Genomic DNA, 20,076 nt, shown 5'->3' on the forward strand with positions numbered 1-20,076 from the left:
ATGAGAAAATGTAGAAAAAGATATAAACATATTTTATTAAAAATAACAATTCTATCAAACATTGTAGACAAAGGTTCTTGGCTACAAATATGATATATTTATTCAATTTTGGTCATTTTTTCTAAGATTACAACATATGGTTTGCATCGTAACAAAAACAAGATTGTGATAAGGATCACCTGTATGAGAAGGATATCTGAAACCTCTCCAAAAGTGACTGCAAAAAGCCCAACTGTTCGCATCCAAGGATGAAGATTGATTCATTGCATGAGACTTCGATATAAATCAATGTGTTGTTTTTGTGACTTGAAAACGGTCACAGTTGCAAGAGTAACCTTAGTTAATTGGAATGATATCATCACTTATTGATACTGGACTGACATTTCTGTGATGCAAGAATGTAAATGAGACCTCGTCAAATTGGCCTCTCCAGGCATTGCCATTTCCAAGATTGTCTGGTGGATCAATGCCGATCAATGCCGCCGTTAATATTTGAATGCTCTGAAAACAGCTAACAGATTCGCTGTAATCATATAGAAAAGGAAGTTAGTTGACTACAAAAACTGTCATCAAACCATTAGATGAGGTCATTAGAGTGTGAGCTTTCTCCCAAGTTCATCACCAAGTAAGATATCATTTTCATGATCAACAGAGATCAGCTTCCACTTGGTTCTTCCTCATATAGAGGTTACACTTAAATTGCATGAAAAAATTGTCATACCTACAAGATTGGATACATTCGTGAACACAGGGCAATGCTGGTTGGTGATCCATTGTCAAAATTGTAAGCATCCCGATAACTGCAGTCTGCTAAAAAGAGAACTTGGTAAAATCATATAGAGCTAAAACGTCCTCTCATTCAGGAAAAAGTCATACAAGGACATTAAGATCTAGCATCTCATACAAATCCTCACCTTCAGTAGCCAAGTGCTTATAATTGACCAGTTATTTTATTCAAGTAATCAGGAAGAAGCATGCCATAGATTGAATCCTCTTCATAATCTGTCAGAGGCATTAACGATGAGAGAAGCATGAGAACATTTGGGCTACAGCTTCCACTAGGGCTTTACCTTGGTCAATTATCATGGCTCGGAGGAAGCCCTAACACGCAAGACCCTCTAGTTAGTCACTTTTAGTATCTTTGTCTTTATACTTTAAAAAGTTATATTGACATCCTTATAGTTACGAAGGTAAAACATCTAGGTCCATTTACCTTAACGACATCAGCTTTTATCAACAAAAATACGAAAACAAGAGACAAAAAGGTAAATAAATTTAACATTCCGACGGTGCTAGACGATGATGATGCTGGAGCTGACGCCGATATAGTTGTGGAGCGGCCTTTTCCCCCTCACGCCTTCGTCGTCGCCCTCCGCCTCCTCTCCCCCATTGCCGCCTAGCACGTTGTTGCAACCCTTTACAGCAATGCCTCCGCCTTGCTCTTCCCCCTCGTGCTCACCTCATTGTCGCCACTACTTAACCTAGTAAAGAGCGACGGAGATAAGCGTGGGGGATGTCAGGGAGGTGGACGGGGCAAAGGCGACCGTGAGGGCTCTAGTCGTTGCCTCCTCTCCCCCTCATGCTCACCTCTCTCACTGTTGCCGCTATCGTCGCCAGCCAAAGCCCTCACGATCACCTCCACCCCGTCCACCTCCTCTCCCCCTCGTGGTCACCCCTCAAGGAGGTGGATAAGGCGGAGGCGATCGTGAGAGCCCTGGTCGTTGCCTCCTCTCCCCCTCGTGCTCACCCCTATTGTTGCCACTGCTATCGTCGTTGGCCATATCCCTCATAATCGCCTCCGCCCGATCCACCTTCTCTCCCCCTCGCGCTCACCCCTCCTTCTGTCATCATCAACCAGAGCCCTCACGGTCGCCTCTCCACCATCCACCTCCTCTCCCCCTCGTCCTCACCCTATTCGTCACCTTCGACGACATCTGTCACCATCGGAATATTAAATTTATTATTTTATCTTTTTATTTTCATATTTTTATTGATAAAACTAACATCATTAAAGTAAATGGACCTAAAATATTTCTAGCCCTCACGATCATTCTTGCAGATAGAATAATATAGTCGGAAGGGCACAAAAACAGTCTATCAAAAAGGAGGTATACTAAAGATTCGATTTTTACCGGCAAAGAGCAGTAAAGATTCAATTTTGACAAGTCAAGACGGGTGAATATGGCAGGGAATCAGGGTTTCAAGTACTACCAATCTAAAGGGGGAAGTGGAAGGCAGAAGGGGCGGACGAGGGGAAAGTGAAGTACCGGAGGGTCGGGATAGGGACGGCCTTCGTCTTCTTCATCTTCATCTTCTCCAATCCCTTCGCCACCACCGTGGTGTTTGGTCGAGATTCGTCCACTTCTTGGTAGGGTTGCGGGGTTCGCCGCCCCATCGACGGACACAGGCGGGGCGTGGAGCGACCGGAGTCCGTCGAGCTCTGTTACGTGGGCGGAGCGCGGACGAGCAACCGCGGCTCGGCTCGACTGCCCACACGGGAGAGCGGGTCCCACCACTGCAAGGTCTTTTTAGAGCAACTAACAGTCATTGCAACGCTCCGATAGTAACCGTTATCTTGTATGAGAACGGAAGTAACAGTCATTGTATCGTACCCACGTGACAGTTATTTCGTATAATAACGGAAGATTGCCGATACATGCTTTCCACAGTTTGATGACATAATAGAATATACCGGCACACCACCTACAGCCACAAGAACATGCGCTACCCCGCACCGGTTTAAGTCATCCCGAACCCGGTCAATCGCGCGCTGTCCCTTCTCCCGCCGCTGCCAAGGGTTAGGGTTTCTTCCATTCGCAGGTACGCCAACCCCTTCGCCCGAATCATCACCTAGGGTTAGGATATTTTAGTTCATGCTGACGGCGATTCATCGATGCCCACGGTTAGGGTTTTCATTCCAGATTACGGTGTGTTTTCATCGTGTGATTTCCTCTTCTGTTCTTGTTACCGATCCAAGATGTTTTTATCTTGGTTTTTGTTGATTTTTATTGGTCGATTCGGGGCCTTTTCCTGGTTATCAGAACGTTGGTGGAAGCTATTTAGTCGTCATATTTCAGACATCTCTTCTGCGAGCGAATATCGATTTTGATTTTATTGAGAATTGGCCTTACTTTATGGTGCCGAAGTCTTGAGATTTTTTATATGTTTTCTCATTTTCTCACGGGATGAACATCCTTTTTTTTTTTATTTATATCACCACCATTCTTGATTCTTATATTATCCTCTTTCCTTCAATTCCTACTTCTGTATGTACTGAACACATGCGTGGTATTTTAGAATCATGAATGTCAACGTTTCCTACTTCTATATCTATTAACCACATTCATGTAATATTTGAGATTGCGAACACTGATGGACATTTTGCCTCTGTTTTGTCCATTGGATATTTTAATTTACTGGAATAGTGTTTTAATTCAACAAATAGCATGTCACAATATTAACGAAGGCTAAATGCATATAGAAACGTCAGTGTGCTGGTTAACTTCATTTCTTGAGTTGCAATAGTTCATTTTTCATGAGGGTGTCAATATTAACGAAGTTCACCTCTGTTTTTGATCTGTTGCTGCATTGGTTTATTGAATACATTAGTAGATTGGTTAATATATGTTTGTCATGTGGATAACTATCTTCCAATTAATCATATAATTTGATCGCTGTTTATCAAACTATTCAAATTTGTCTGTCGCTTGCTGACCACTTGAGTACTGAGCATGTTTGAACAATGTGTTTTTTCTAATTTTCTTTAAACGCTTTGTGAATTTTCATCTTTTCAACTTTGTAGTCTCTTTCAGTTGTATAGTTGGTTATCTTTTTCTGAACTGCTTGGTGGTTCTTTCTCTTTGTAGTCTTTTAATCTTGTGTGCTATTCCATTGGTAAAGTATCTTCATAGTCTTATGGTTTATAATGCAAACTCAAGATCTTGTATGTTCACAGACTGATTTCTGTTTCCAAGTCATGGTTGATATTGGAAAGCGTCAGCAGAGGGATAATGACAGTGAAGGTAAGCAGCAGAAGAAAAGATTGGTCAACAATGATGGTACCAGGGACAGTGAATTGGTCGTATATCGTATCCTATGCCCACTTGGTGTTATCGGGAGTGTGATTGGAAAGAGTGGTAAAATTATAAACTCCATTAGACAAGAGACAAATGCTAAAATCAAAATTGTTGATCCTTTTCCTGGTGCGGATAAGAGGGTTATTACTATTTACTGCTATGTTAAGGACAAGAATCCTGTTGATGTTGATGAAGATATCCTGCGACCACTTTGCCCTGCCCAGGATGCCTTGCTTAAGATTCATGATGCTATAGTAAATGCTTTAGATAACTCTAATGAGTTTGAAAATAAACAGAAGGAAGGGGTTTATATCCTAGTGCCAGCAAGCCAAGCTGCAAATATCATAGGTAAGTCTGGGTCTATCATCAAGAAACTGAGATCCAAGACCAATGCAAACATCAAAATTACTCCAAAGGATCCCTCTGATGCCACGCATTCTTGTGCAATGAGTTTTGACAACTTTCTTCAGGTAATTAATACAACTAGCTATGGGAGGTTGAGTAGTGACCTAAAGATGGTTTTGTCTTCTGAAAAATTACAAGTGATTTGTTCCTTGAGGGTAGTGCAATGTTGTTTTCTACTAGAATTATATTTTGAATGTACCTTTTTTGTTAAACTATGTTGTTGAATCTGTGACATTATGTTGCCTCCCCTTCAGTAGCACGGTACATGTTGTATCAATGCAATTATCATTTATGTCTGGCCTAAAATTGCAGCAGAGTTGGCCAGCTATTTGTTAATCAACTCTATGTCAAATGATGTGGAAGCATCAGATAAAAGTTAATTGTACTAGTGCTGACCTTCTCCAAACATTATCCTCTTGTAGAAGTGTCAACACTTGGCATTTTGTTGAACTTATTAGTCTGCCATCACTCCTGTGTGCATCCATCTCTTTTTGGCAGTGAACATCTAGGAAGCATGATAACATCATTTTGGCCTCTGTTCCATTTAGGAAGTTCAGTCACCAGGCTAATTGTACTTGCAATGTTTTGAAATTTTAAGTTTCTTCTGGACTTCTGTTACAAGCAGATTGAGATATAAACTTAACATTTATTAATGGCAAACTAATGTGCTTGAGTTTTAACAAAACCATGTTTATTTTTTTAAAGGTAGTGATATTTCTCGTCGACTTATCTATGTTTATGATTTTTTTTTTATCTGCAACCACAAAAGCTTGTCAGCTTCCTGCCTCTAGTTATTTCCATTTTAATGGAATTTAGGACCTATGTAGCCTGAATTCTTGCATCTGTCGAGGATCTGTGTTGAACAAATATTCACAAATAGGACTATGGTAGTAGTTTGAGGTTTTGTATGTCAGCTAGACGACAGTCTCACCGATATCCACATTTTGATGGTGACACTGAATTTTTAGGTTTTCAGGTTTCTTACAAGATGATCTTTCAATATTTCATATTCTGTTAATTGGAAGCCTTAACATTTTGTTTTTCTATCCAAATAGTTTTATCCTCTGTACCTTTATTCATTTAATTTTAACTTTGATGAAGCCCAATTTAAATCTGTCCATGTCCATTCAAGATTCTATCCAGAAGGCTGGTCATAGTTGCATGAGCTTCAATTGCGACCAATAAGAAATATCCTTCTGCCTGCATGGCTTTGGACATCTTTCTTATCCTTGAACACAACATGAATAAGAACTTACATCGACTTTATAAGTCCTGTTTTTTCTTATCATGATTTTTCTCAAAGTTCTAATGTAGTATTCTTAATTTTGAGTGTTATCAAGCCTGATCCACCAACTGATGAGAAGGCTTGGATGTTTGCAGTGACTATATTTCATGTTATTATGCATTTTTTCAAGAATATACATGCTTACTGTGGCAGCATCTTTTCATCTATGTGTATGTGCAGATTACTGGTGATGCTGAAGCAATTAAAAGAGCGCTAACTACAGTTTCTGCTATCATGTATAAATTTTCACCAAAAGAAGAGATACCCCTCGATAGCTCAGTTCCTGATCTTCCCCACATATTGATTCCCTCAGATGTTCCCATAATTCCAGCTGGTAGTATCTATCCCACTGCAGACACCATATTACCTCCTGGATCTTTGCCACCAGTCATAGCTGCAACTCATCAAGCATCTGAGATTCCTGGATTTATAGATGCTTCTAATATGTGGCCAATGTATCCATCTACTCTTCCTGTTGTCCCTGGATATGGTGGTCCAGCACGTTCAGAGGACCTGGTCTTACGAGTTCTTTGCCCATTTGACAAAGTTGGACGTGTCATTGGCAAGCAAGGAAATACTATAAAGAGCATAAGGCAATCCAGTGGAGCAAAAATCAACGTTGATGATACTAGGGATGATACTGATGAGTGTACTATCACCATCACATCTAAAGAGGTTAGAACTGTCCTTTTATTTTCATGGTTCTCTTGGTTGTTATGGCTAATAGTTATCTATTGTATGTGATGTATGAATTATAACTGTGCAGTCTTCCAATGATGTGAAGTCCGCTGCAGTTGAAGCTGTTTTGCTGCTTCAAGAAAAGATTAATGATCAAGATGATGACAGTGTTAATATTCGCCTTCTTGTTCCTTCAAAAGTCATTGGCTGTCTTATTGGCAAGAGTGGTTCAATTATAAATGATATGCGCAAAAGTACAAAGGCGAATATTTATATCTCAAAGGGTGAAAAACCCAAACGTGCTGCATCTGATGAAGAGCTTGTGGAGGTTCATTCATGTCCTTAAAATTAAGTTTCACTTGATTTGTTATTTGTTCTCATGCCTTTTTCTTCTCTTTAAATGGGCATTCAGGTATCTGGAGAGGTAGGTAAGTTGCGTGATGCACTCGTGCAGATTATTTTAAGGCTTAGAGAAGACGCTTTAAAAGACAAGGATGGTAATCAGAATGCTCAAAAGGACAGCAATCAGAAGGTTCCTCCTGTTGATACTCTTCATTCTAGCAGTTTGTCTGTGCCTCCAGTATTGCCTACTATTCCACCACTTGCACCTTTGAACTATGGCCAAAGAGCTGAAACTGAGAGTGGGATGGGAATATTCTCTGGCAATAATTTGTATGGTTACAGCTCGTTGCAGGTACAGGTTGTTTCTTTGCACAGTGTTGCTATCAACTAGTTTACCTTCATCGTAACTGGTGAAGTTATTATGGAGTTTTCTACCCTTAACCATGATAAGTAACATCATTATGGGTTTTAATGTTTTTGCTAGAGTTATATTCTGATGACATTTTATGTTCTTTGTCAAGGCTGGAGAGAATGCTTTTGGGCCTCTTTCTTCATTTTCATCGAATACGTACGGAGGGTATGTTTTTTTTATCCATTGGAATTCTCAACTTTAACTTTGGTGTTTATCATCTGTAAAATTGTATGACAGTTATGAAGTCTTCTAAGGAATATACTTTCCATTTAATTTCACTATGATTCAGAACTAGTAATTCATTTGTCCTATTATATTCTTGTAATTAAAGATTTTTTTATGAAAATGATGCACCGTTTTTTTATACATATGCAAGGTGTCTTGTTTGTTATTTAGTTTTTTGCTGACCTTTTCTTTTGCTGTAGATTTCCAACTTATATTGAGGTAGTGATTCCTGCAAATGCCTTGGCTAAAGTTATGGGTAAAGGTGGCACAAATGTTGACAACATCAGAAAGGTAGGTTTTGAAAGTTTTGGTCACTATGATAGCTGTGCTTTGTGTTACTAGATTGTTTAGAAGTTCATCATCACTTTACAGGTCATGATGGTTTAGTTTTTCCTTGGTCAGTACAATTTTTTTAAATTCCAGTCATATTGATACATACCAGGTGATATTTACGTGTTTGATAACATATATTTTGATATCATTTTGATATATAGTTCATTTTAATTTTTATCATGGTACCAAGCAGTATAGGTTGGTGTGCTACTTGATATTCCGTAATCTTATCAGTCTGATCGATTACAGACACCAATACAAGACTGATCTTTAAAACCTTGGGTTAGATTCCCTTATCTATTAACATTCAGTTCTGATATGTGAACTTCAATTTTCGTTGTTGTTTGCTCAATTCTATACCGGCATACATCTGAAGAACTATATACAGGAAAGTAAGTTTGGCACCGTCGGAATGAATTTCTAGTTACTGCACTTTGTCTTTTGGTGATTGGCCCACAAGAAGGTGATACAAGAGTTAAACCTTTTGCAGAATATGAGTATTTTGCTGTAAGTTATATTTTAAAAGGTGGAACAGACTGACCCAAGTGGCTCAGTTTGACTCCTTTAAAGTTTTATTCTATTTGTACCTAAGTTCTCTGTCCCTCAAAGAAAAAGGTTCCTATTCTTGTTACAGAGTAGAAAATTATATATATCTGTTTCCACAATGTGGCATGCTGTTGTATGTCCAGCCAACAGGAAATTATGGTTGCATAGTTTGATATTGCTTGCACGACATGATAGCTGGTATGTCAGATGATGATTACATTCTGTGAGCCGTAAGAGTTGGTACTTGTGGCATATGGTTTGGCATTGCTTGTGCAACATATTAGCTGGTATGATAGACGAAAATTATATTCTGTGAGCTCAGTGTTGATACTTATGGCATATGTTAGATGAAATTTTGAAAGATTTAGTTCATGGACTGTGAAAATCATATAATATATATGTAATTGCATGGTCTGACATAATTGTTATGTTTTTCTTGCCTATAACTAGTGAAATTGTGAAACGTTTTAATATGAAAAGTCATTTTTTTTCATAGAGAAACTGTAATCCCTTGTGGCTTGAATTGTTTGATTAGATTCTGTTTTATTTGATCGTTGCAGATATCAGGAGCTCATATAGAAATTGTTGACTCAAAGGCATCCCGTTTTGAACGCATTGCCCGGATATCTGGTACTCCCGATCAGAAGCGGTCAGCAGAGAACTTAATTCAGGCCTTTATAATGTCTACCTAAGATGACGGTCAATTTCCAGAGTTGGTGAATTTTTGAACTCTTTTTGTGATGCTTCAAGCTTTCCATAATTCCCTTAGGTCTATTATGAAGAACAATGGTACAATTCCTCCTCCTCCTGTCTTTTGTACCAAACAGAGTCCACTCGTTTCTTGCAAAGTCTACTGCCAATTGTCCTTCATGAGAACTGTTCCCTGTCATGAACCTATCTTATATCATAAAATTTCTCGAATCCTTGATTTACTCTGATGTTAAATTCTTGCGAGTCCTTAATTGTCACAATGCCAATGTCCTTTGTCTGACAAGTCTTTGGTGACTTCTCGTGCTCGCATAGTTATGCTTATTACCAAATTTGTCTCTTTTCCCTCATCAGATACTGTCTATCCGCTAATATAATGGTCAAATTTGATACGTTATTCACTGCTGAACTGAACTTTGTTGGTATTCATCACTGAAACAGTGAACTGAGTGCTAAAACTCAAAAATCATTTATTTCCGAAATCTCTTTGATGTTTCTCATATGAGACTGATATAAATTTAGTTCTACTGACTGCTTCAGCGCCTGAACCTTGTTCATAAGTTAGTGTGTATGTTATTATTCCTTTATACTTGTTGCATCGCAAAACTATCATTTTCTTTTTCTCAAAGGATCCTCTTGTAGCGTCAGTTCTGAATTGTATATAGCATTTATGTCTTCCCCCTGTTCTCTTCTTTCTTTGTACATTGTATTGTTTCTCTTGCTATCTGTTCTTTAATCTTGGTTTCATGTTCTCCCAAATTGGTCATTCATGTATCCTAAACAAAAAATCTGGTAGAAACTAGTGGTTATCCGTGTGGTGAGGTCATTATTCTCCACCCATCAATATGCCTACATTGAATTTAGACAAGTGCCCAATTTGTTCCATGAGTTCTTGTGGTCTCTTTGGTGCTAACCTAGTTCCATCGACAGGAGCACTAACCTAATTGGTTGGCTGAAGTTGTCTAATTAATAACGAAGAACTCTTTTACTGACAGTCATGTAAATAATAGATGTTGTACATGCTGAACGAGCATGGCTATTGGATCGATACCTCAGATGACAAATGAACTGTTGTTTCTTAGAAGGTAAAAGAGCTAAAAGTTGGAAAGTTGTTGTTATGAACTTTTCATTTTAGATGGTTGAAAAGTTGATGTTGTGAGCTTTTCGTTTTAGATGGTTGCTTAATTGTTTGCAAATGATATATTTATATATATGATAATTTTGTCTCAATCAATGTCCTGAAAAGAAAATTTGTTGTCTGATGAGCATAATGTCTCTGGTGGATAGCATCATGTCTCACGCATGTTGGATGCGTCGCATTCTTTGCATATACTTTATTGATGAGCACGTCATATTCCCTGGGGTTCTGCAGTTGGCATTGTTCTATGCTGTTGTTTGAGATGGATTAGAGTTCTACCATGTGGGGTCTGGAATCTGCAGATTACAGGTACGATTCTGTTGATGTTCTCGTTGGATCAGTTGCCTGACACTTTATTTTTTTGTTTCATTTTGTGCTGGCCATGAATGATCGCACCTCATATTCCCACCAGTAATGTAATAATGCACGGCCATCACTGTTCTTCTCCGTCATGTTGCATTTGATTTCAGCCATTAATGTTTCCATCATAGGAAAAATGATAGGTACCTCATAGCTTCATCTGTCTCAATCTTGACTTTGCATGCAAAAGAGAATAATAATTGTAACAAACAAGAAAGAATGCGAATTAAAAGTAGGGTTAAACATAAAAAATGTAGTGGGTTCTGTATGACTCATTTGATCATGACGAGGTCTCAAAATAGCCTTAGTGGCAACCCTCCTTACTCTTTTTTTTTTTTTTTCTTTTTTCCCTTTTTTCCCTCAATGGTTTCTCTGTGTTGTCATTCTCCTGCTTTCGTGTAAGAGTCCAATTAAAATCTGAATCATGGCGCCATAATAGGACAGTGGATGCGAAGCTTGGTGTTCGCTTTGCTGTCTCACACGTGCCACTGAGTCATCAGCCACTTGTGAACTCAGCATCCATGTAAAAGAGCGTACCACGTCGGTTGAGTGCAGCAATTCGAGATTTGACGTCTCTTTCCACTCAAGGAAAACGCTTTCTTTTAGTTGTTGCTGATGTTGTCATTTCGGCGGCTTTCGAAGGGGTAATTATACATTTTTTTTTAATATATTTTTTTAGTATTTTAATTTTTAGATTTAAAAAATTTATATTTCAATATTTATAGTTATGAAAGTGAAATATCTGACTCTATTTACTGTAACGTTATTGATTTTATCGACGAATGTATGAAAATGATAGGTAGAAAAATAATTTCAATGTTCCAATTACGTTTTCAATGGTGATAAATAATGACGTTGTCGGAGGTTGCAAGTGAGTGTTGTGGATGAGGAAGGAGAACGACGATGAGAAGTGAGGCAAAATGAGAGGAGAAATAGGACAATGTAAATGTCGACATCTACATCTACGTCGGCGTCGATACTCTGCATCTGTGTCGGTGTTGACGTCGACTCAAATGCAGAGAGACGAAAGGGCTGATGGACAACTGCATTAGCGTCGATGCAAATGTAGAAACAATGTCACTTGGCATGTCGCTCGACATTTGCATCGGTGCCGACGCATATGCAAAGTAGCGTCTCTTTGCATCTGTGCCAACGTCGACAACGATGTGGAGAAGGGCAAGAAGGGCGACGTTGCTCTACATCTACACTGGTGTCGCTCGGCAACTACGTCGATACCGACATAAATGTAAAGTAGCGCAACGACACCAACGCAAATGCAAAGCATTGGCATTTGCATTATCCTCTTTATTTATCTCACCTTTCGTTGTCTCTCTTCCTCCTCATTCACAATAGACATCATCATTTGCCACCATCAACATCGTCCGTGACATAACGCACCCAAAAGAGATTATTCCATGGGATTCAGTATTCTTCCAGTGACGACACACACAGCAACGTGCATTCGTCTTTATCCCTGTGTTACTACCACACTGTTTTATCCCTACTTTGGCGTTTCATTTGTCCCAATCCACTTTGCTGTGGTAATAAAAATGAATGCGTATGCACACTTCTCCAAAACCTTCCCTGCATAGATTTCTTACTTTGCCTGGTTAAAGATAGAACAAACAATGGCAAATACAGAGTCTCCATATTGGTTTTCATTGCATTCCATCGGAGGAATACATCAATTACGATCCTAAAAGCCTCAGCCTATTGCATCTTTTATGGCTCACACAAACCAAAGATACATTGTTGGTAAAACTAGAGAATACACATAAGGACAATCTTGTTTCTTGTTTCAACAGTACAGCATATGGAAACTAACCTGATTTAGAAGTCACAACACCGAGTCAAGCAGGCAATCTAGACGTGACGTGCACCTTAAACTAATACTTTCATTTGTGCCTATACAAAAACAAAGGTGAACTATCATGATCAGACCAAGATGGATATCACCTATTGTACTTGGTAGCGTTATAACGGTGAATCAACCAAAACCAACATTTCGACGACTTCCTATGATTCATTCAACTGTAGTCCAGACGGTACCTTCCATGCATGAAGCAAGCACTAGTCACCTTCCCTGGCTACCCTTCTCAGTCAGTGGTCATTGGTTGTATGCAACATCGGAAGCGTGCTTTACGAACAGTATGCACGATATCTTCTTGGGCACCTTCAAGCAGACTGATGATTTCGGTGAAGGAAGGACGCACGTCGGGGTTAGCATCCCAGCAGCGGGTCATGATCTCGCCGAGTGCAGGGAGGCAATCTTGTGGTATAATTGGTCGTACTCCCCTGTTCACAACAGCAAATGCTGCCTGAACAGCTGTCATATTCTGAAATGGAAGCATCCCTGTTATAAGCTCCCAGAGAACTATGCCAAAGCTATAAACGTCAACCTTCTGATTGTAAGGTCTGTGCTGGATCATCTCTCTGAGAACAAAAAGGTGTGGTCAACAGACAAATTCAGCAGCAAACAATTATGTGCAAGCACTAAAAGAAAAAAAATAGAAACAAATTAGTTGAAAGAAACAACGAGATGGAAATATAAAAGGTAGCTTTTAACAATTAGTAAATTGGATCTACAATAAGATCAATGTAATTAGTATGAGAACCAGATCAATGTAATTAGTAAATTGGATCTACAATAAGATCAATGTAATTAGTACATATCCTTCAGGTATTAACCGAGATTCATAGTTACCTTAAAATTATCCCCCAAATATTCTAGACAAAGTATTTACCTTCGGATCATCATATATTTGGATTATTTTAAAAAAATTGACCAAATACTAGCTTAGGTATGAGATGCATATCCTTGTTATGAAACCAATAGAATCACACCAGTGTTAATACAAGAAGACCATCATATCTGTGGTAGTATTTCAGTGCTTTACTACTATGCAACTTTGACTGTTGTGGTCCTGGAAAAATCCAAAGTTTTGGCTGGTTTGAAGTTTGAACAATGGCAATAGGTAGACTTTCTAGGAGTATATATATACATGGAGCATAGTTAGCCAGAAATAAGGAAAGAGATATTCTCCTTTCTGCTAGCAAAAGGATAAGTTGAAAGAAAAAGTTGTCCTCACTATCAAATTTATACTCTTTCATCTCACCAATTAATCATCATTCACCCCAAAGAACCATAGAACAACCCGATTAAAACCCTTAAACCATCTCGTCAGCTACTGGACACGCCTAAACAATTCCCGTGCAGTTTATTTCAGAACTGTCCATAAACTCAATTGTCCCCTTTGACTATTTTTGTTATCTCCAAATCAAAACTGGCTCAGGTATCTTTTGAGATTCATCTGTATCTCTAGAGCACTTCTCAAACTTTTTCAATATCTCCTGATGTAATTCCCTCTTTCTAGTAGAGCTTAAGATTTGATTACATAAGTCCAGACCTCGACATCCTTGTGATGTCAATTTATCAGGATATGCTATGATAGGACAGCTTAGGACATGCTCCAACTCAGTTATGTCATTAAAAAGATGCTATTCCTGCTATTAAAAAATCTTAATTTCAGAGGGACAATCTCTACACTTCTTTTGACCAACCAAGAAACCATTACACCACCTGATAAATTGCTTACGGACAATCAAGAAAATTAATGAAAAGAAAGAATGACCTTAAGGAAAAATATTCTCAGTGATCCTTTAAAAGATGCAAGTGCAGTAAAAGAACAATAATATAAACAGCAAAGATAGTCGCTGCATTAAATTATCAAATTTTCTGCACAACATTAGCAGTAGCATGAGAAGAAAAAAGCTTAAACCCATGCAAGTATTTGCATACTTCATGAAAACAAATAATTTTATAGGTGTGACCAGGTTGGGAGTCGAAATAGAATCCAAATTCTCAAACACTTCAAACAAATTGATCATCGGACAAATATTTTATAAGAATTACAATGAGCTGTCACCAACACCAAGACTCTGACTTTCCTATACAAAATGGAATTCTGAATGAAAAGGCAACCAAACAAAATGAAAGAGCACCAATCTACAACTTCCGATCTATTTACACATATCAGTGATAAAACATGGAAGGGAAATTCAAACAACATATTTAATCTAACAAAGATGCCTATAAGCATTCATGTGTAATAAATGTGTCTGCAGACTACGATGAATCCAAAATTAACTTCACTGATCACATGAAAGCACCACAAAAAAGCAATGAGCAAGCTCATCAAAGGAAAGAGTACATGAATTATTAATCAATAAGTCTAAAACAATCCCCATTGTAATGACAGTTCATATGAACATGCAAGGACACATGATGGCTACATCTATAAAATTAACAATCAAATGCTTCAACAAAATTTTGTGTGTATCTATATGTATGTAGGTACATGTATGTATATATACCATCCTAAAACCAGGAGCTAGCAAATGATTAATATGTGCAAGTATAATTGAATCATAAACTTGATAATAGTCCAATAATAAATATGCAACAAAGCAGTGATTTAAATGGGCGCTAGGGCTCACCTACGCACTCGGGCGAGGCGAGGTGAAGCAAGGCCCGTGCACCTCAACAGTGAACCAAGCGGCAAATGATTAATATGTGCAAGTATAATTGAATCATAAACTTGCTAATGGTCCAATAATAAATATGCAACAAAGCAATGATTTAAATGGGTGCTCAGGTGCTCACCTAGGCACTCGGGCAAGGCGAGGTGAGGCCCGAGCACCTCGACAGTGAACCAAGCGACGCGCTTCAATGAGACGCCGCCTAGGCACTCGTCCGAACCCAGGCGCTAAGCGCCTCGAGCGAGTGCGTGGTTCAAATAGTTGAACCGAACCATATTTTTAAGTCTGGTTCAACCACAAGCGATCCCCTTTCTTACCTGCAAAAGCCACCCCAGCACACATGCGTGACCCCGAGCGATCAACCCTAGCGAGTGCTCCTGCCTCCCCGCTGATACTTTCTGTCACTACCTTCGTCACAGACGCAATGGACTGAGGCCTCCTCTATCACCGATAAATGGGTCTGATGGCTTAGCCTTCGTTCGTAGCTTCTTTCTGCTACTGCTAGCAATTCCTTCTACGATCGAGGGAGAGGACCGCAGCTTCCTCCGCGACTGACATACACTTTGGAACCTTCCTCCATCCACGACATTGTCGTCCGTAGCTTCCGTCAGTGCCGTCATTGCCGCTGCCGCTATTAGCAACTTCCTCTACTACTGCGATTGTCATCCATAGCTTCCTCCGTGACCGCTGCCATCTCCTTCCCCACTGTTGACACTTTTCTCTTGTTTTTTTCTCTCCCTCTACTACTGTTAACGATTTTTTTTCTCCTCTCTTAACTACTATTAACAGTAAATAATATATTGTTAAAAGTAGATTGTCAAATCTCTAATCTTATTGTTTTGAAATTATATATTAGGTTTTAGAATTAATGACAAGTGTACAAAGCAGTTTAATTCTAATACAGGTCTTCATAAACATGTTTAACATATTTCTATTTAGTTATATATTATTTTAATTATAATATTCGAGAGCGCCTAGCGCCTCAGGTGTTGTAGGACTTTGGTGTCTTTTGGAGCCCAACACTTTTAAATCACTGCAACAAAGTTGTTAGCACAAAATTGACCAATTTGTCAATATATCATAATTAATATGGAAGCTTTATTAATCTGCTATGGTTCATGTGTTGTCTTCATTGTTGATCCATCTACATCCCAATGGCATGTTAATACTACTACACCATGGTCTAAGCTTTAGAACTATTATTTTATTTAACCAATTCGGGTATTAGTTCAATAGTTTTGGACTTCATTCATATAGCAGATTCTTGCGACACTGAAACATTGTTTCCGCACATTTACTTGACATGACAAGAGGAGACATGCTTAGCAGCCCTATATTACATCATTAATCGTTAATATGACTTTTGCATGTTGGAAACTGACAATAAGTATAATCAATAACCACCGGATATGAAACATAGCTATGTACTGTCCATGACTGAGCTAAGAGAAACATTTGTCACAAAGTCAGGAATCATTCACAAAAGCATAATATAGAAGTTGCCTACTTCAATAGAATTTTTTCTTATGCTAGTATGCTTCATCTCTTGGAGGTGGTATGGCCTTTTCTATAGAAACATACAAAGTGCAATATTTTCTCTAAAATGTATAATGACTATATGGTTGAACTAATTTTGGGTGATAGCAAAGTCAGACACTCTAAAAGATGAAGGGAAATTTCTTGACAGTGCATCTAGACAGAAAATGACCTAACAAATTAAGTGTCAGCAGCCTAGGATATGAATGAATTACTAGAATAAAACTGTCTTATAATAAGCACTTCAAGAAATTTCAAGTTGTTAAAAGCATAAAGGACACAAGTTCACGTACGGAGCCATCCAACGATAAGTTCCAGTTTCTGGTGTCATCCCCTCGGTCTTGACCTCAATACGTGCAACTCCAAAATCAGCAATCTTAATTGATTTGTCCGCAGATATAAGAAGATTGTCAGACTTCAGATCTCTATGTATGAATCCCAACCCATGCACATACTCCATACCCCTAGCAATGTCCAGTGCTTGTTTGACAGCCAGCTTCAGAGGCACCGATCTGTTATGCCTTTTCATGAGAAATTGCCGCACCGATCCACCTTTTGCATATTCCGTCACAATACACCACACCATGGGCTTTCTGCATGCTCCAATGAACCTGACAATATTCAGGTGCTTGAGATTTGCCAGCATCATAACCTCTTGCCCGAATTGTTGCTCCATTAACTGCACCCTCTCAGGGTCATTCTCAGGCCTTTCTAACAACTTAATAGCAACATCTTCTCCATCATAAGTTCCTCTGTAAAGCTTACCAAAAGCACCCTGAGCAAAGGCCACCCCCATATTTAGCTTCCTGAGATCAATGGTCCACTCATCATAGTTCTCGAGAGATTCCGTGGTGTACCGGGGGTCCATCAAGGCCTGAGCCAACGCATCCTCATTCATAGCATGAGACACTCTGCCATGTCGAAGCACACTGTGCCCCACCGAGAAGTTGGCACCTGGGAACAGGCGGAGTGCAGTATGACGCAGTATTCCAGTTCTCGAGTTTGATCCCACACTGCTATTCTCAACAGACATGGGAGCGGACCCACCACCGGTGCTCGTTTGCAGGCTTCCAACACTGTCAATAGACATGTTGGAGCCTTCATCGAGCTTCCGGTAGAATCCCATGTCATAGAACCCATTTCCGACACCATTTACGCCACCGCCACCGCCACCACCAACCATAAACCCAGCAAATTTAGAACCATCAGCCATCTATTTCCGAACCAACGATCAAACGGCCCAACTTATCTTCAAAAAATGCTATAAACCACTCGATCTTACCTCTAAAAACTGGACTTCTCAACCATCCCAAGCAAACTAAAAGCCCCTCAAAACACTCTTAAGAATCCATCACTAGCAGCTCGTCGACACCTATAATATCCAATCTGAAACAAGAATAAGAAATAGACATCAATCTACTTCACAGAAAGAATAAAGACGCGACTTTTACGATATCTGCGACAAAATAGTCGCCAAAGAACCAAGCGATTCCGAAAACCTAAAAACAGGAACGAGGAAGCTCGATCTGAGCAAAACAGCACCGATTCGAGCAACACGTACCTCGATCGAGAGGGAATCGTGCAGCGCACGAGATCGCCAAAGAGGAGACGCGATCGGCTGCAAGGTGGAGGAGAAATGGGTCGCCTTTTATGTAGAGATTAAGAGGAGGAGAAGAGAGTGGTGGGAGACGAGGACCACTGGGTCGGAGAGCAAGTCGTCGCCTGCTTTCCCTTTCGCTTTATTTTCCAGCTTAATAATAATAATAATAATAATAATAATAATAATAATACTTATTTCCTGCTTTTTGTCCCTACTCATCGCCGTTATATGACACTGCTACGATCACTAATTAGCGGTGCTGTTATGTAAATATACCGCCTGTTACAAATGGCTTTGCTTAATGTAACGGTCGATACTTTCAGTATTAGATGAGTGTATTAATCGAAATATTTAAATTTATTATTCATTATCTTCTGGGAAATTTTATGCTCTCAACTCCTCAATTTCATGTATCGAATCCGACTTGATCGATATAACTTAACACAAATCAGGTTTGGATCGACTTGATGGATCGAACAATTAGGCTATTATTATGGATTCTCTAAGGTTGTAGTTTTCTTAATCCACACACTGGTCAAATTTGTTCTTATTTGCTCCATATGATGTTGACTCTGTATCTCAGTCAACGCACGATTTTAATGAATGACTTGGATCGGATTGATATGACATTGAGCTAACCTTAGTTATATATTTGACTTGGATAAACTGGCAATAGGTAGAGAGTTGACATTGCAAGCAAGCATTAGTCACTCTCATATTATTTGAAAATTGGCAACTGAAAACCCAATCAACACGCAACAATACAAATTAATTGACATTGTTATGCATCGAGGATGTAGGATTGAAATGAGACATGTCTTCATGCTTTGATTTCAATAAAAAAATCAAAGCATGTAGAGTTGATTTAGGAAGGATATACGACCATGCAATTACTTTGTAACTCACAATAATTACAAAAGGAGAGTTAAATTCTTCTTGACCAGTAACCCTTTGTATGAGTTGAATAATATGTTGATGTAGTCTTTAGTCCAAACAAAATGATACTTTTCCCATTCAATTTCCCACAATTTTGTCCTGTGAAGAGCTGATGCTGAGGACAAGTTCCTGTGTCAAAAGGACTTGGAGATGCTTGGCATGAACATGTCAACTTATTCACATATGATGATGAGTTGAGGTCATCCACTAAGGACTTCTGACCAGATCAAGATACTTTAGTCACCAGATGGATCAAACTTCTTGTGGTGGTCTGCCTCCAACTTGAATGGGTCATCATTGGATGGCTTCTTCCAACTCCCATCTTTTGTTCTTTTGCTAGGCATGAGTAAACTTTCTTGCATAAATCAGTCACCTCAATCTTGTCAAACTTGGGTGCTATTACTGCCGACATGAGTAAATACAAAAGGCATGCCTTGCAGAAGAAAGCAACTTTCCAACCTCTCCCATGAATTACAACTTTTGTTCCTTTCTTACTGCTGCAATTTCTAAATCCATGTCATTCTAACACTAAAAGTCAGGGTCAATAATAGATTTCTCGGTGTTCTCATATATTTAATTGTTTTCTTTAGTATAATGTCATTCACTAGTAGACTCCTATCAGTAAAGGATCTAGAAAGATACATGAAGGTTTATCATGTCATTCACTACCAAAAACCAATATATGGCTTTGTTTACTGAAGGTTTCAAATTCTATACCAATTTAACAAGTATATAGTAGATATCTGCATATAGAAGAGAAAAAGCTTGTCAGTGCAGCAGTTGATGTCTTGCTAACTTTGTCTGAAGAAACAGAACACAAGCCTAAATTTCTCTGAGTTTGTACATCAATATCTAGACAGCAGTTGGTGGACAAACTTCTTTCAGCATGTTTAAAGCATTGCACCCCAAAGTATTGGTTTGTTGACTTCCATATGCTATTTGGTTCAGTAACATCTG

At 38.9% G+C, this 20,076-nt stretch overlaps 2 protein-coding genes and 1 long non-coding RNA gene across 7 annotated transcripts; 1 reads left to right on the forward strand and 2 right to left on the reverse strand.

Annotated features, from left to right (window-relative positions):
- Nucleotides 1–9: 9 nt before the first annotated feature.
- LOC135641158 (uncharacterized) lies at nt 10–2,261 on the reverse strand. 2 transcript variants are annotated; one of them, XR_010497591.1, is made up of 3 exons: nt 915–2,261; nt 722–807; nt 10–523 (listed from the first exon to the last, which is right to left on the reverse strand). It is a non-coding gene; the product is annotated as an uncharacterized LOC135641158 (long non-coding RNA). The 2 variants fall into 2 exon arrangements; XR_010497590.1 differs by having other exon boundaries at nt 722–2,261.
- Nucleotides 2,262–2,266: 5 nt separating this feature from the next.
- On the forward strand, nt 2,267–10,240 carry LOC135581618 (KH domain-containing protein At4g18375-like). Of its 3 annotated transcripts, none has more exons than XM_065156258.1 (8): nt 2,267–2,820; nt 3,956–4,022; nt 5,947–6,441; nt 6,533–6,772; nt 6,857–7,138; nt 7,308–7,363; nt 7,624–7,714; nt 8,863–10,240. In XM_065156258.1, exons 2-8 carry the CDS (start codon nt 4,011–4,013, stop codon nt 8,992–8,994), a joined length of 1,308 nt encoding a protein of 435 aa, XP_065012330.1. In that variant the 5' UTR covers nt 2,267–2,820; nt 3,956–4,010; the 3' UTR covers nt 8,995–10,240. The 3 variants fall into 3 exon arrangements, with proteins under 3 accessions (XP_065012330.1, XP_065012331.1, XP_065012329.1); XM_065156257.1 differs by having other exon boundaries at nt 2,268–2,820; nt 3,956–4,546; XM_065156259.1 differs by lacking the exon at nt 3,956–4,022.
- A 1,897-nt stretch (nt 10,241–12,137) lies between these two features.
- On the reverse strand, nt 12,138–18,313 carry LOC135640995 (serine/threonine-protein kinase STY13-like). Of its 2 annotated transcripts, XM_065155924.1 has the most exons (4): nt 18,145–18,313; nt 16,877–17,969; nt 12,558–12,941; nt 12,138–12,413 (listed from the first exon to the last, which is right to left on the reverse strand). In XM_065155924.1, the coding sequence occupies exons 2-3, from the start codon at nt 17,794–17,796 to the stop codon at nt 12,605–12,607; spliced, it is 1,257 nt and encodes a 418-aa protein (XP_065011996.1). In that variant the 5' UTR covers nt 17,797–17,969; nt 18,145–18,313; the 3' UTR covers nt 12,138–12,413; nt 12,558–12,604. The 2 variants fall into 2 exon arrangements, with proteins under 2 accessions (XP_065011996.1, XP_065011995.1); XM_065155923.1 differs by having other exon boundaries at nt 12,138–12,941.
- Between the last annotated feature and the right edge of the window lie 1,763 nt (nt 18,314–20,076).

Source organism: Musa acuminata, chromosome BXJ3-6 (genome assembly GCF_036884655.1).
Source record: "Musa acuminata AAA Group cultivar baxijiao chromosome BXJ3-6, Cavendish_Baxijiao_AAA, whole genome shotgun sequence".
Lineage (NCBI taxonomy): Eukaryota > Viridiplantae > Streptophyta > Magnoliopsida > Zingiberales > Musaceae > Musa > Musa acuminata.

Excerpts from the sequence above, each read along its gene's own strand:
- LOC135581618 (XM_065156257.1), top strand. The coding sequence starts at position 3,977 with ATGGTTGATATTGGAAAGCGTCAGCAGAGGGATAATGACAGTGAAGGT. Across the intron at positions 7,364-7,623 it reads TCATCGAATACGTACGGAGG|ATTTCCAACTTATATTGAGG; the intron begins GTATGTTTTTTT and ends CTTTTGCTGTAG. Across the intron at positions 7,715-8,862 it reads ATGTTGACAACATCAGAAAG|ATATCAGGAGCTCATATAGA; the intron begins GTAGGTTTTGAA and ends TGATCGTTGCAG.
- LOC135640995 (XM_065155924.1), bottom strand. The coding sequence starts at position 17,796 with ATGGCTGATGGTTCTAAATTTGCTGGGTTTATGGTTGGTGGTGGCGGT. Across the intron at positions 12,942-16,876 it reads ACTTATCGTTGGATGGCTCC|AGAGATGATCCAGCACAGAC; the intron begins GTACGTGAACTT and ends TTTTGTTCTCAG.